This window comes from Pseudorasbora parva, chromosome 23 (genome assembly GCF_024679245.1).
Source record: "Pseudorasbora parva isolate DD20220531a chromosome 23, ASM2467924v1, whole genome shotgun sequence".
Lineage (NCBI taxonomy): Eukaryota > Metazoa > Chordata > Actinopteri > Cypriniformes > Gobionidae > Pseudorasbora > Pseudorasbora parva.
This window is the reverse complement of record NC_090194.1, coordinates 14,009,497-14,026,451: the sequence shown is the minus strand read 5'-3', so window position 1 is coordinate 14,026,451 and position 16,955 is coordinate 14,009,497. Positions and strand designations below refer to the sequence as shown.

Genomic DNA, 16,955 nt, shown 5'->3' with positions numbered 1-16,955 from the left:
TGGTCTTTATTCAAGTAATCTTTTAAGTAGGTCATTCATTCCGTAGAACCTCAGGACGAATCCATTGACAGCAACATTTAATTTCGTTATATTAAGCGTATTTCCTTCGTGATATGCTTTATCGCGTTAACCAAGTTAACGTTTAGAAATATATAAACATTGCATACCAAGTAGCCGCGAAATTATAATGTTTGTAACAAATGTCAACCCCCGCTTGATTAAATGGTAGCGCCTGAAGAGGGTCATCCACGCATGCGCAGTTTGTGTCGCGACAGAAGGCACACGAAATGGCGTCTGCAGCAGGTAAGGGTAATGTAAAATCTTTTGTACTCTTTCATAGTATGATAGGTGTTTTAGAAAATACCAATGTGGATGTATCTTAATGTCTCGGTTTGTAGTTATCGTAAAGTATGTTATTTGTTCCATAAAACGCGTTGAGTCCATAAAATATTCATTTAATCATTGTTACCGGTGTGGTTCGAGCCGGTTCGGTCTGTCTGCGTTGGAAATGGGGGAGGGGATGGGATGGAAAACTGCGGCATTTTACATTTTGCTTTGCTTCAGACACATTCAAATAATTTCTTTAACGGATGTCACTCAGATTTTCTTTAATTATTATTATTATAATCATACGCAGATTCTTTCGCTTTTTTAGCACCAATTTACACGTGCCTGTCTGTTGCTTGGCAACGCTTTAGCTAAGAAGCGGGCTAATTGTTATTAGCTCGCGAGCTCTTATGTCTGTTAAAGTGGTGCTTAGATGTGTCGTATGATATCTAAGTAATCCGCTGCTTTTTCGTAACCGTGTAAATATTAATAAAAAAAATGCGTCTGTTTCGATATGTGTTATAACGTTAACTGTTACAATTACAATGAAGTGCAATTTATTTCACTCCCCTTTTCTCGCTTTTGTCTGTAATATCTGGTGGTGCTTGTTCGTACATCGAAACCTAAGGTTATCCTTTATCTTAAATAACTAACGTTACTGGATAAAGTATTTTGTACATGTTTTTTGTACTCATCTGACTCCCCCCCCCCCCCCCACACACATTATTAATTTGTGTTTTTATTGAAGAAGATAAGCGTGTCCATATGACCGTAGCTTCCTTTAAATATGTGACCCATTTTCACAGCTTTGCTTTTGCTTTAATATATTTTAAGTTTTAAATGTTAATGTTGTTTTCTCGCAGATTACAACAGTTACGGACAGGCTGGAGGCCAACAGGGGTGTGTATAACATATATAGTTTCCACAGTCAAAAAAAATACCCTTTGTATTTTAGGGAATTTGCATGAAAGTTTCTATAGTGTCTAGTTTACATTTTTCTTGCTATACTGTGATTACAGTCTCTGTAAAGTTAGGGATAGTTCACCCAAAAGGGACGGTTCTGCAATTTACTCGCCCTCAAGTTGTTCCAAACTTGTTTCTCTTTTCTGCTGAACACAAAAGATATTTATGTCTAACCAAGCAGTTGATGGGGCCCTACTGACTTCCATAATATTCATACTATGGGAGTCATTGAGGTCCATCAACTGTCTGGCTACCTATAGTCTCGAAAATGTATTTTTTGTTCAGCAGAAGAAAGCAATTCATACGGGTTTGGAATAACTTGAGGGTAAGTAAATTGACACAATTTTCATTTACCTTCCTTTAACTCACTAATCATGAACAACTGAAAATGAATGTTTAATCATATAAATGTGTTAGTCAAATATACTCATTGCTGTCATTTGTCAGTAATAAAATGAGGAAATAATTCTATCATTTTCTGTTATCAGGTACAGCTCCTATACGGCCCAGCCCTCACAACAGGGTTATGCACAGGGCACTCAGGTAAACTGTCACCTTAAATTATTTTCTCTATGGTTTTTGTCTAGATAAGTGACTTACTGTATGTGCTTTTTTTGTTTTGTTTAGCAGTCCTATGGTCAACAGCAAGGGTACGGTTCATACAGCCAACCGGCCGATTCAACCTACTCTCAGACCAGTGGCTCCTCCAGCAGTTACGGCCAGCAACCGTATGGATCATCCTACGGACAGCAACCACCAGCCAGCGGTGTGTTATTTGGCTTTGGTTCATTTTTGTTTATTCAAGCCGCACTGACTTTCTTCAGTATCTGCAATTCAATGACTTTGATTTTTACCTTTTGTAGCTGGTTATAATGCTGCTACGGCTGCACCGCAGGGCTACAGTCAGCCTGTGCAGGGTTATGGAAGCAGCAGCTATGATTCCTCCACTGCTGCTGCCGCTGCTGCCTCAACCACCAGCAACAGTCAGACCTCTTATGCTGGGCAGACCAGCTATGGTGCCCAGTCTACATATCCTGGCTATGGGCAACAGCCTGCTTCTGCTGCACCACCCAGGTATTGGGCTTATTCTGTTCCTCATGGTGCCCAAAGTTTGTCAATGTGTTTGTTGATTTTCACAGTCTGTACATTTTATGTTTGATTTTTTTTTCTTCAGCAGTTACAGTTCTGGCAGTCAGCAGCCCTCTGGATATGAGCAGAGCTCATATTCCCAACAGACTCCGCAAAGTTCCTATTCTCAGCAACAGCAGGGAGGGTACCAGGGCCAACAAGGAGGATACGGACAGCAGAGCTCCTACAGCCAGCAGGGAGGATATCAACAAACGCCCTCCCAGCAGCAACAAGCTCCGCCTTCCAGCTACACTGCATCTTCTGGGTCCTATGGACAGCCCCCTGCTAGTCAGTACGGACAGCAGGGCAGTACTGGAGGAGGCTATGGCCAGTCAGACTACAAACCACCAAACCAGTATGGTAAGTCCTCTGGTAGTGGCTTGGTAGAGACTGTCTCTGAAGTTTTTACATTTGATTAACAGTTTTCCTTCACAGGCAATTACAGACAAGACCATCAGAACGGCATGGGCGGAGGTGGCTACTCGGGCCCTGAATCCGGAGGATATGGGGGCCCTGGAGAGGGCCGAGGCATGGGAGGGGGGGAGAGCCGCGGGCGTGGCCGGGGTGGGTTTGACCGGGGGATGATGCGAGGAGGTGGTGGCATGCGAGGGGGCCGTGGAGGCATGGGGTAAGTGTGCGTTTGTGCAGTCTCACCTCACTTCTCTATTCCACAGACAGGAGTTGAAAAGGCCATAAGGGCTGAGAGCCATTCTATATTCATAAATTAGCAGAAATGTAACACTTTGTTTTTTGGAGTCAAAACTTGAATTATATCTTTTATAAAGATTCAAACTATTTTTGACATCAGTCTTGAGTATTTAAGCAAACTGATTTAAGTGCTGCTGCTCTCAGCTCTGCCTCATTAGGGTAGGATTGTAATGGTATGATTTTCATGGTATGATACCAATCACAGAAAATATCATTATTTCATGATATATGGTTTTAAGCAACTAAAATGATCATTAAATAACAACTTGAAACTTTTTTTTATTTCAATTTCAATTAAAAGCATATCTAATCAAGTAAATTCTTAGATTAACTACTTATTTTTAACTAAAAACAAAGTATGCTATAATAGTCCTATGAAATCTGTTATTCAGAAATCCTGGTTTCAGTTAATTTTCTGGATTCTGTTTTATATTTCAGTACAAATATATGATCAAACTGGTGGTAATCAAATGAATGCATAAAACTGGGTGTTCATCTCCTCAAATAGCGAGATGGCAGATCCCAAAAACACTTGAGCGTCATGCATACTTGAGTATGCAATAGACAAAAACGATCAAGCTGATTATAAATTTATACAACTTTGTGCTTTATTATATTCACAGACACTGTATCACCTAAGGGTAATGTAAAATCTGTATATAGACCATATCACGATTTGTTTTATTATACAGCTCTACTTTAGATTTATTCATCAATCCATTAAATCGAGCATTTTACATGACATCTGCTTTATACTGTAAATTCTATTTTCATGACTGGATTCTGGGATATTTCCTCCTCTTTTTGCAACCACTTTATGTCCACCTTTTTTTATTTAGTAAACTGGATATATATCCTCAAGGACACCCCCCCCCCCCCCAATAACAGTAGAATAATAAATGTGTATGATGCTATAATCGTACATGTTTATGCCGTGATATACCACCATACATAAATGCTACAACCCTACTACATTATGGACAAAGGTAATATGATAATGTGCTTTGGGAAGAAATAATAATTTCAGGCTCATTTATACCACTTACAATAATAATAAAATGCATTTGTGGGATCTTGATTTAAAGGTCCCGTTCTTTGTGTGTTTTCGAAGCTTGGATTATGTTTACAGTGTGCAATATAACATAAGTTCATGTTTCACGTGTAAAAAAAACACAGTATTTTTCACACAATTTACTTATCTGTACAGCTGTACTGCTGTTTTCTCTGTCCTAAAAACGGCCTGATGATTTCCTTGTTCTATGAAGTCCCTCCTTCAGAAATGCGTAACGAGTTTTGATTGGGCCAGCGCTTCCCGTGTTGTGATTGGACAGCAGCTTAGCGCACTTTGACCGGAAAGGTCCCGCCTCTTACCATAACGGGGAGATGCAAGCGCTGAATGTGCGCTCTTCTCCACGTGGGAGACCAACAAGACCACGCCCCCTATCTGGCGTGTTCTTGTGGGCGGAGGGTTAGTCAACAAACCGTTTTAGTGACGTCATTCCTGCTGGAAGTGCAGGGGTGTAGTCCAAACCGGCCGTTCGCTGTAGGCTTTGAAAGGGAACGTCTGTTAAATTAAATATCTCGCTTCGCTTTGAGCTTTATAATTTTACAGGTATTATTTATACTCTAACAGCAACATTTCACACTAACTAAAGTTTGAAAGATGGAATCGCGAAGAACGGGACCTTTAAAAGGACTTTAAGATAGAAAAGAACAATATTTAAACAGCACAATTCAAAAAATCTGTGCTCTGTGGTTGTAATAACATCAACGCAAAGTGTGATCCTTTAGGATAAATTCAAAAGGTGTATTAGTTACTCTAAATTGTATTCTGTAGATTTACCTGCAAATCACAGGCATGCAGGTACATAATTTTTCAAATAATATCTTAGTTTCATGTAATCTTACTGCCAACGGTAAGTGACATTTAGGGGTATTTTTGGAAGACCGAGGTGTTAAAATGGGTAATATTTACTAGCATCCAGGATGAATATCAGTTTACTCTCTGCAAAGTTTGAAAAAAAATATGTTAATAGGTCTGGTTTGCATAAAAGGTAATGTTTCATAAACAATTAAGAATATTGGTTCCCAATCCCAAAGATGACGACTTATGCTGCCAAAAGCAAGAAGCTAAAGCTAAACGAATATGAAAGTGAATGCAGTGATTGTTTGTTTAAAAGAAAGATGTTACTACAAAATGTTTTTTTCCCTTCGTTATTATCTTGAGTGCGTCCCCTCCTAGGCGGTTAAAACACACGCACAAAAAAAAAAAAAAAAAAAAAAATATATATATATATATATATATATAATAACAATATATATAATAACAATATATAGATAGATTGGTCAATACCACATTTCAAGTAAGCTATATTTTAGTTATAAAGGTATTCTTCCCACTGAAAATACACTGCATTCATTTTCCTTATTAAACGGTATGTTTTCTTTGTCACACATTTGGATTGCAATTGTCTTGTGCATTATGAAAAGTTTTCTTTAACATGCTTTGTCGCATTTATACGCTACAGGTAACAAAGTGAGAGCCATGTAAACACATCAATACTTTTACAGTACCACTACTCAGTTCTGAGTCTGGGCCGGCAGCCTTTTGAAATGGGGACTTAAAGTTGGTGGTGTCAAGAGGTGTTCCAAATGTGTTTTTTCTACAGGAACGAGAGAATCATTTTGCAACCAAAGAAAATTTGTAATAATTATCTGAAAATACAAGTTTACTTTTTTCTTTTTACAAAACTTTGTGTTGTGTAACTATATGAGAAACTTTTGTGTAAAGAGAAAAATGGTTATGGTTTATCTGCTTTTTATTTTTTATTTGACTAAAATGCATGTACCAGCATAAAATGCATGTACAGATTGTTTCAGATGCAGCCACAAACGGGCTACCTCTGTATTTCGGTGCAGTTGCCACCAAAAAGCTTTTAGCTTCTTACTGAGGATCAAATGTCACTGTTGTTTAGAGAGGTGTTAGAGAGGTTATTTGAAATATAGTTTTGAATATTGCATCTCATTCATTTTCACCTAAACTTGGTAGCAAGGCTGCATCTGAAACAATTACATCCCAATTTCAGTGTACACATTTCTTGGTTTTTCCACTTATAATAGTAATAAAGATCAACCCTTACTTCTGCTTAATACAACCCCAATACTGTTCAGCCACTAATGTCATTAAATTGTAAATCGAGCAAGTCAGGCCAAGGGCAGAGACATTGTAATGCTACAGCACCCCAACTGAGTGTTCCTCTCAAATACTGTGTTTTTATAAGGGGGGATTTTTTTTTTTGAGGGTTAAGAGTTAGTCAGAACTGTGTAAATACCCCCATTACCCCTTTTGTGGTACCGAAGTGGCTGTTTTAAGGGATATCGCCTTCATATCTTCGCTTATTCCCCCCCCAGCATCGCTGGAGACAGAGGTGGCTTCATTAAGCCTGGTGGTAAGTTTAATGAGAATCACAAGACCATACACTAGAATTCTCCACCTTTTATGGGTGTTTTTCAGAAGGGAATTAATTAATGCTTTGCAAAACTATACTGCCGGCTAAAATTAAAGAGTTCAGCTTTTTCCTTTGGTCATATAGGAATGGTTCAGTCCTATTTTTATTGGTTAAAAATCCTGAGTGTGGACTCCAATGAAAGGTTATTTTGCTCTCATACTTAGGAGTTAATGGTAAATGGCCGACCCAGCCATGTAGAGTATCACCTCTTCAGTGTTTACTACTTTTTCAATTTAATATGATATCAGGTATGGAGTCCAATTTGGGTCCTTGGTTTTTCAAGGGTTTTGCAAATATATATTTTTCTATTTAAGGCACACTGGAATAAAAACTACTAGGTAGCTTTTGAATAGTTTCCTTTTAATACTTTTTGACAATAATCAAACCATTCTTGGGTCAACAGCACCATGGTATTTTGTCTTATGTCTTTGAATGGTCAGACCAAGTGTGCTGGGGCAGTCTTGACCAGGAAATGGTAGCATAATGTTGTCAGGTGCTTGAGAAGCTAAGCTTGTAAACTAACTTGTTTCTCACTGTCTTTTTCTCTTGGTGTCCTGCTTAACGAAAATCTGGAACAGATGGTGACATGGGTAGGTTTGGATTGTAAGATTTTTCTGTCCACTTATTTTCTTTGCTGTTGCTTATAACACCATGTGTTTTCTCTGCAGGACGGCCAGAGGAGCAAGATGACTCTGAAAACAGCACTATCTATATCACTGGGCTGACGGAGAATGCTACATTGGATGAAGTGGCGGAATTTTTCAAGCACAGTGGAATCATTAGGGTACTTGATGATAGTTTTTTTCAGTACAATAAAATGGCTTGGGAAAGATAGAAGGCTTTTTTTCATGTTACAATTGGTCTATTACTGAAACATGTAGCAGGTTGGGTTGTGTCATGCATTTTATTGGATTTCTTGAAACTTATATTTGCATACTGTTTAATTTCTTTCTAAGATAAACAAACGGACGGGACTGCCTGCCGTCAACATATACACAGATAAAGATTCTGGGAAACCTAAAGGTGATGCCACCTTATCCTACGAGGAGCCTCCATCTGCTAAAGCAGCTGTAGAGTGGTTTGATGGTATGTTAATTTTGAGTGAAATCAGTCCTGAATATCTTTCAATTTAATGTTATGGTGCTCTAGATAGGCTGAAATGTTTGTTTTTCCTCCTCAGGAAAAGATTTCCAGGGGAAGAAGCTGAAGGTATCCATGGCCCGACGCAAGCCCATGATGGGAATGATGCGTGGAGGCATGCCAATGAGAGGAGACCGAGGTGGCATGATGGGACGAGGAGGTACGTTATTTCATACATGTTTTAGAAGCAACAGAAAACTACATCGCTAAGCATTTTATGTTGAAATTTGAATTATTTAATTCCTGTAGGAATGATGGGTCGTGGTGGAATGGGCAGAGGTGGGGATCGAGGGGGATTCATGCCACGTGGGGGTCCCAGAGGAATGGGCCGTGGAGGACCTACAGGAGGAAACATGCAGCAGAGGGCCGGAGACTGGCAGTGTCCTAATGCGTACGTATTTCAGTAGTGTTGCAGTGATACTCAATGAGCCATGTATTCCATTCTGACTGATTTTCTTTTTTTCTGAAAATCTTTGATTTTTTTAGGGGATGTGGAAACCAAAACTTTGCATGGAGAATGGAGTGTAACCAGTGCAAGGCACCCAAACCTGAAGGCTTTGGTCCTCCTCCCTTCCCTCCTCCAGGTTACTGTCTTTTATATTAGTCTCGTATAGCTTTCAGAACGGCAAACAGTGGTGCTTCAGATGTTTGCATTGTTGATACTCACTAGCGTTCTTTTGGGATTCAGGTGGTGACCGTGGTCGTGGTGGACCAGGTGGGATGCGTGGGGGCCGTGGTATGGACCGTGGAGGGCCAGGGGGACCTGGCGGTTTTCGTGGGGGCAGAGGTGTGGACCGTGGGGGCTTCAGAGGAGGGCGTGGCATGGACAGAGGTGGTTTTGGAGGAAGAGGTCGTGGCGGGCCGCCTATGGATGACATGGGAAGAAGGGGAAGAGGAATGGGACCACCTGGAAAAATGGATATGAAGTGAGTATGAAGAAACTTGTCTCTGAATGCCTTGTAGCCACAAAACAGAACAGTAATGTATTTATTTTTGTTTTTTTGCAGGGGAGACCATCGCCAGGACCGAAGAGAGAGACCATATTGAGACCATACCTCGCTGGTCAACGTCTTCAACCCTGTTCGTTTTCAAATGATTTTTAAATTGAAATTCCATATTTATAAATGGTTAGTATGGAACTTATTACTGCATTGCTGTTAGTCCTCAGTGAATGTTTTATTTTTTTTAAACTTCTTTTTGTGTTTTGTGCTTGCTTTTCTGGTCATTGAAAACAGATGCACATGTAAATGCAAGGTGTTCAGTGTGCCATTTGGATATGTCAGAAATGTATTTGTGAAACTGAATTTTTTTTAAAAATTCCCAATACCCCACATTTGCTTTACTCTGCTTTTGTGTGTGGAAATGTAAAAACATTTAAAACATTTTTGTTCAGCTTTTTATTTTTATGTATGGCTTAAAAAAAACTAGGCCATGTACTTATTTTCTGCATTTGTCATTTACTTCACCTGGACAGTGTGGCATCTTCTGTGTAACTGAATAATGTAAATAACTGATGCTTTTCAGCCCCCTATGTAATTTCAAACAGTGTTCACCTCAAAAAAATAAAATTCTGAAAAAAATATTGCCTTTGTTCTTAACCTGTATAATGTTATTTTCCCCTGCGTAGAACAAGTTTTTTTTTTTTTTTTTTTTTTAGCATATTCTCTGCTAGTTTACTTCTGACCGATTTTTGTGTGAACAGACTGAAATGTATTCAAAGAAAACCTGCTCCTCATGCAGGGGTTCCATTCTGTGCGACAAAATTGCCAATCAAACATAGCTATACGGAAAAGAGCTATACGGAAAAGAGCCTCGTGTAGATCATTGTATTACATTAGGGGGAAAGTTTTGGAACATGAATGAAAGTTAATGTTGAAGACCCTAAGCGTTCAAGTATTCGTTGTAGCGCCACCCTGCGGATAGCAAAGCGAACTTTGAAGACATCTGTTCAGCAAGATGTATTGAACGGAGAGGAAAAACACCGCATGACTTTGCAACACCGAATGCCATAATGCAAGGATCAAGAATCTAATCGATATCGGATGCAGCTCTGCAATCTTGTCAAGCTTATCTCGGGACGCATACTTGAGCTTTTAAAAGCCCGTGCATCCTCGCATCCGCTCTCCTCACTAATGTCTTTACGTCATATGGCAGATTCTGAGCAATCTGTGCGTCCGCGATGCATCTACGTCATCCACTGTGTTTCCCAGTAGCATCAGTTTTCCATCATGTCTCTCAGAAGCGCCGCCCTTCCTCACTGTGACCGCAAATTTGACTCCTCGTTCATGCCCTAAACGTGTTGCATACATGCGAAGGCAGGTGTCTGGCGCGCGATCCGCAGCGGTGAGACAGCAGCACTCCTATCCCAGCAGTGAACGGTCAATATGACCGAACTGGTGGTGCGTACCCTTCCGTCTCCTTCAGGTGTGCAGGGTCCCGGCCCGGACACTTATAAGGGATGGCTCTTTAAATGGACAAACTACTTGAAGGGCTACCAGCGCCGGTGGTTCGTCCTGAGCAACGGCCTCCTGTCTTACTACAGGTATGTGCACTGCGTTTCTTTTGATGCGCACGAGGAGCGCTCGAGACTCTCGGCGCGCGTGACTTTGCTGTGTCACCCCTTTCACTCACGGTACGTACATTATCTGACTTTTAACTGACACTGTGGTTTTATTTAGGGTAAGAGTTGCGCAGAAGTTTTCATTAAAACGCCTCTTGTCTGTGTTGTCACCTGTGGGCACAATTGACAGGTTATGGCACTATTAATTTCTTCGTCTATATTGCAACAATGCCTCTCCTGTTTATAATTAGTAATGGGGACATCTGAAGCAACTAGCCTAGATCAAGTTTCCACCCTTCTGCAAGGGCCTAACCGAGAAACAATTTTTAATACACATAAACAACTTCATTTATATGCAGTGGTGTCTTAGAACACTAGTGACAATAACTCTTTCTTATTTAATACAAAGTATATCAATTTAATTAAAAAAGGGACATGATTTTCGGGATGTCTTAGTATTTGGTGTCTCTTTTAAGCGGCATGAGCTCCTCAAGTTTGTACAAAACCTGGTGATCATGTTCTCCAGCATGACCTAAAATGTTTTTAAAAAACAAATTGTGCTAAAGGTGGAAAATCTGTCTATCTGTATAAATTAGTTTAAATGCTTATTAATATACTACATTTCAATTAAAAATGCCTGGTGTTTTGCATATTGCATTATGAAGGCTATTAAGATTATTATTCTCATATGATAATTGCTTTTGTACCCTTCAGCTATGTTGTACTCAAGTGTGACTAAATGATGCCTTACTACTGCAGTGTATCTGGGTTTAGTATGGATTTGATTTTAATGATGCTCTGATTCAGCAGTCATGGACTCAGAAATCCTGCAGTTTTTTTTGCAGCCAGCATGTGTTATTTGACCAGTATGTCAGTCTGGAATTTTCAGTGGCTATAACAGCAATGCTGATGCGAGCAGGGTACCGCTAATCTAATAAAAAATAGGAAAACATGCAGTGTAATAGCACAAATTACTGAAAAGCATTAAGTAAAGAAAGTGGAATAAAATTGAGTATGATTTTACACCATATACTGTATATCCACTCAATAAAATAATGATGTACAGTTAGACTAAAATGTTTAACTCAATAATTTCAATAAAAAATCAAATCTCGTACCTAACTAATAATAAAATAATGAAACTACATTATGTATACAATAATTACCCACAATAATACATGTCCCAATAATAATACAAGTAAATGATTATTTTTACTCAGTTATTACTCACAATAATAAATTCACTTAATAAAATAATAAAAATAATATATAATAAAATAGTTAAAGTAAATTGTTTTATTTACATTATAATTACCCCCAATAATAAATTCCCCAATAAAAATATAAGTATGATTAATTTTACACAATAATCACAATAATACATTCCACAATAAAAATATAAGTATGATTATTTTTACACAATAATCACAATAATACATTCCACAATAAAAATAAAAGTATGATTATTTCTACACAATAATTACTCCCAATAACAAATTATCATTATTATTAGTCATAATAACTAAATACATTTTTTTCACAATTACTCACAATAATAAATGCATTCATAATAAAATGATAAGGCTATTATTACACAATAATTACAATACAATGAATATTCATAGTCATAATAATGAAATAATTAAAGGGGGGGTGAAACACTCAGTTTCAGTCAATCTCATTCTCATGTCAATCTTGAGTACCTATAGAGTAGTATTGCATCCTTCATATCTCCGAAAAGTCTTTAGTTTTATCATATTTATAAAAGAAATATGGGCTGTACCGAGACTTTCCGGAAAAAAACAAGCGCCTGGAGGCGTATCGTGTGGGCGGAGCTAAAGAATGACGAATGTGCACAAAGCGGTGATGTCCTCAAGCGTGGAGAAACCCATCGCTATCTCAGCTAATACAGATAATGATCCACAATCAAATCTGAGGCTGAAATAAATTGAACAGGAGAAACGGCAACATCAGGATGTCCGTCTCTGTGGTATGTACTGTATTTAGGGGCCTTTGTGTGTCTTTACGCACAGTTTATGAGGACATGATTCGGTTTATGGACTATTGACTAGACCTTAGAGGTAGCAAGCAAAACGGTTTTGCACGTCAGTCAGAATAGTGTAACGTTATACAGAACAACAATGGAGTAACCGTTAGCGCATTTGAATGACGAAGCACGCAATCTTATCGTTTACTGATGTTTACTCATGCGACGGTAGCCAATAGCAGAGACATTTGAAGTTGATTTACTCACCGGCTGCTTCCAAAGCAGGACCGACCCTTTATCGCTGGGACCGCTCTGTCAAAAACACACTTCTTTGGTATGATTTGGTGAAGTCCTGTGACAGCAGTGACCGTGGAAATCCACTTTGCGACGCGACTGAAGCGATGCCTTGAAGCTTCCCGTCATTTCTGCGTTCAAATCGGTTCAAATGCAGTGCTCCCTTCCCGGAATGCTCTGCTGAAGCGTTGAAGTCGCTCGACGTCACCCATAGGAATAAAGTGGAGCGCGGTGCGTCATAAGTGTTCACGGATGACTGGATTTGCACCTGAGAGACTGTTTACAGCGTGCATTTCCTCTCTCTCCCTCTAGTCACGCGCGCGCGCACCCTACCGGGAGAAGAGCCCGTACGGCCCATACAAGGACCTTCCGATCTATTTAACGTCAAGTAGACCCATACTCGAAAAAAACTCGCCGAAACTTGTGAGAAACCGGAAGGAGTATTTTTAACACAGAAATACTCCATCAAACGTCCAACATTAGTTTTTGAATCTTTGTCTATGTTTAGGATGGGAATCCAAGTCTTTAACAGTGTAAAAAGCTCAGTATGCATGAAACAGCATTTCACCCCCCCTTTAAACAAAACAATAATAAATTCCCACAATAATAAATTCACTCATAATAAAAATAAAAGGACATTCTTTTTTACTGCACATTTACTCACAATAATACATTCACTTATAATAAATAATAAAACTAAATTATAATTTTTACACAATAATTCTCCAAAAATAATAAAAGTAAGTTATTATTTGTACTGCATAATTGCCCACAATAATAAATTAATAATAATAATCCCCATTAATAATAATAAGTTATGATATTACACAATAATTACTCACAATAGGTTCACTTATAATAATGAAATAATACAGGTTATAATAAAATGACAAAAGTACATTGTTCTTTAATGCATAATTATTCACAATAATACATTCACTCAGAATAATACAATTAAAATATATTTTACACTATAGTTACTCTCAATTATAAATTCATTCATAAATATTTGCACAGACAATGCGCATGAATTATTGACAAGGCTGCTGGTAGATGTTGGAACTGACACCATTATGTTAGTTAATTGGTCTGGCTATCAGTCTGTCTCTAGTATATGGCTGTGTTTGTTCCAGTTACTTTCAGCTCTTTTTAACCCTTGTTGTTGTGTGTTTGTGTATTTTGTCTTAAGGACTCAAGCAGAAATGGCACACACCTGCCGAGGCACGATTACCTTGGCGACGGTGCACATAGAGATGGGCGACACTTATCACTTTGTGTTGACAAGTGGAGGGCGGAGCTACCACCTGAAGGCATATACAGAGGGGGAGTGTCAGCGGTGGGTTTCTGCTCTGCAACAGGCCAAAGCAAACGCCACTCAAATGATGCCCCATTCAGGTGAGTCCTGTCACACTGCCAATGAAAAGCATCCCAGGATGCACCTCAAAAGTCCAATTCACACTGACAGATTCAGACAAATGCCGACAGTCACCAGATTACAGCACTTCACTTCTCAGACATTCCAAGACCAATATTCAGTCATGTTCATTCAGAAAAAAAAGAGCTGGCAGATGGCGACTGGTAACACACAGATTCGACAATAACGTCATGATTAAGATTGAGTTATCTTAGAACTAGGGATGCAACAATACAGTTAGTCCACGGTTCAATACATACCTCGGTTTTTAACCACGGTTTCCGGTTCGGTTCGGGGTTTTGCTATTCTATTCTTAAGCCACAGGAACAGCAAGAAGTTAAGGAGAAAAAATATTGCAATACTCTTTTTTTATTTTACTTTTAAAAAATTGAAAAACCTTCCTTAAACTTAGAAGAAAAAAAACCTTGCACACATTCCTAGTGTATTGTATAATACAGAATACATATATAAAGATTTACACTGGCAGCTCAGAGCTGTACAGTAGCATTTAAGTGTGAAATTGAATGAATAAATGTGCAAATAAAACACTACATAGAGTTCACTATAAAATATACATTGATTTTTAGCTACTGTATTAGTTTTTCAGTCAAGAGCAGTCAGTTAGAACTGAGATATAGTTCTAAAAATCGTTCTTAATATAAAAGAATAGCAGAGTCTTCTCACACTACAACTATAACGATAACAGCACAATGTCATTTTTTTCTGAATCCATCCTGCTTTAAAAAGTTCACGCATTTAAAAAGTTAGTTCACCCAAAAATGAAAATGATCCCATGATTTAGTCACCCTCAAGCCAACCTAGGTGTATATGACGTTCTACCAAACATATTAACGGTATAGTTTACCCAAAAATGTGATGTTTATCTCCTTACCCCAGGGCATCCAAGATGTAGGTGTGTTTGTTTCTTCTGTAGAAAACAAATGAAGATTTTTAAGTCCATCTGTTGTTTGTATAATGCCTGTCAGTGGGGCCTTAAAAAAATCCTGGCTCTTCCAAGCTTTGTAATGGGAGGGAACAGAGAGACCATCTGAAGCGAAGTGATGCGTTTTGTTAGCCTGACAAGCCAGACCCACATCAAGATGTTTGGTCTGGAAACTCACCATAGACAGGGCTCAATCCGAGGGGCGGGATAAACGGTTGTCTTTCAAACTCCCTCTGCACGTGATAGGATAGCGCTACAACCAAACAGAGCAACGTGAAGCAGAGCTTGTTGACAGATTAAACTTTCGCCGTATCCGAACACATCTTCCCTTTTTAAGAATGACTTCAGTGCCGCTCTTTGTTCTTTTCTCTGAGAAAAGCTTAACTCCAAGTCTTCCGGAGTCACGGTCAAAGCTGATTCAAAAGACCGCCGCCGTTCGCCAGCTTCTGTGTTTACTAGTAGCACACAAACGCAACTCGGCCATCCTTATGTTAAGCCCCGCCCACCGATTTCTAGGCTAGCGTTTTGTAAGAAAAATATCTGTATTTATAATTTATACACTATAACCACTGGCTTCTGGTAACAGCCATACAAAAGTCACTTTGAAGATCATAAAATATAAGATAGTTTAGATTTTTTTTGGTCAATAGATCCTATACTTTTAAGTTTTTTAATATTTTAATATTATATTAAAAATGTGTAAAATGTGCATAATAAAGAATTAGAAGTGTGCATGCCTTACATTTTTATTGTTTGTTGTTCAGGCATTAATAATACGTTCTCAGCCATATACATTATTTTTAAACAGGTCTGCATTCTTATCTTCTCATAACCTTTAAGGCCCGTTCACACCAAAGATTATATTTATAATGACAACAATTAAAACATTCTAAATATAATAGAATAACAGATTTCAAACTATAACCATAAAGGCACAGAGAAACAATGTCCTTTCTTGGAATCAATGTAACAAATAAAAACATTGAATGCCAATCAGAATCTGCTCAATCCAGCTGTAAAGAGCTCAAGCATAATGCTCATGACACTGTGTGTGTGTCCGTGTGTGTGTGTCCGTGTGTCCCCACAAAGATGGCAATATCCGAAATCCTTGTCCTTGTGGGGACATTTTTAGGTCCCCATGAGGAAAACATCTTATAAATCACACAGAAGGAGTTTTTTTGAGAAAGTAAAATGCTGAATGTTTCCTGTGATGGGCAGGTTTAGGGGCAGGGGCAGTGTACGGGGATAGGATGTACAGTTTGTACAGTATGAAATCAATTACGCCTATGGAAAGTCCCCATAAAACATGGAAACACGACGTGTGTGTGTGTGTGTGTGTGTGTGTGTGTGTGTGTGTGTGCGCAAGATTGACGTTAAGTGGGAGATTTAGTCGTTTTTAATGTTTTGCTATGTAAGTTTAGACGAGTTCCTGTTATGTCGTTTTTTTGTAGGGTTACCATCATGGTGACGAGTGGAGCATGAGCTTAGTTTGAGAAGAGATATATGTTAAATCTATTATATTGTTGTCCTCATTCAGCAAATGCTATGCTATGCTATGAAAGCAATGTGTAACCAATTAGCATGGTGAAAACATGATTTTCCTTTTTTATTTTAAAGGACAATAAAAAGGACTTTAAAGGACTTTGGCAGTGCAAGTTTTATATAAATTATTTATTTATTGCAGATTTGCCAACCTTGCATGTAAAGGTATTATTTCCCACATTAACCGTTTATTCCTTTATGTAGGTTTGATTTATCTGGCTTGACTGAGTTAATCATTAAAAATACGTCTGGCATATCCCTAATACATTTTTTTAAACTACTGGAACCCCCTTTACCATTTAAGGCAAATGTAACATTTTTTTAGTGCATTTCTTTTTAATGAAATGCCACTAGGGGGTATCATTGTTCCTGAAAATGTAAGCTTATTTTTTCCCTTTCATATTTCCCTTTACATATTTCCATTTCAAGTATTCATAAAT

At 38.4% G+C, this 16,955-nt stretch overlaps 2 protein-coding genes across 4 annotated transcripts in view; both read left to right on the top strand.

The window, feature by feature from the left end:
* The first annotated feature begins 238 nt into the window (after positions 1-238).
* ewsr1a (EWS RNA-binding protein 1a) lies at positions 239-9,373 on the top strand. Its single transcript, XM_067432861.1, has 16 exons — positions 239-303; positions 1,191-1,227; positions 1,779-1,833; positions 1,918-2,056; positions 2,154-2,364; positions 2,465-2,778; positions 2,854-3,046; positions 6,538-6,575; positions 7,214-7,225; positions 7,304-7,419; positions 7,592-7,721; positions 7,816-7,935; positions 8,025-8,166; positions 8,262-8,359; positions 8,464-8,701; positions 8,783-9,373. The coding sequence occupies exons 1-16, from the start codon at positions 288-290 to the stop codon at positions 8,820-8,822; spliced, it is 1,899 nt and encodes a 632-aa protein (XP_067288962.1). The 5' UTR covers positions 239-287; the 3' UTR covers positions 8,823-9,373.
* Positions 9,374-9,703: 330 nt separating this feature from the next.
* The window catches only part of LOC137062081 (oxysterol-binding protein 2-like), a 29,922-nt gene continuing 22,670 nt past the window's right edge, over positions 9,704-16,955 (top strand). For 2 of the 3 annotated variants that reach the window (XM_067432859.1, XM_067432858.1), the window contains exons 1-2: positions 9,704-10,317; positions 13,806-14,011. In XM_067432859.1, coding sequence (XP_067288960.1) covers positions 10,160-10,317; positions 13,806-14,011 — 364 coding nt within the window. In that variant the 5' untranslated portion in view covers positions 9,704-10,159. The remainder of the gene's footprint in view (positions 10,318-13,805; positions 14,012-16,955) is intronic. The other variant, XM_067432860.1, reaches the window with a different exon arrangement.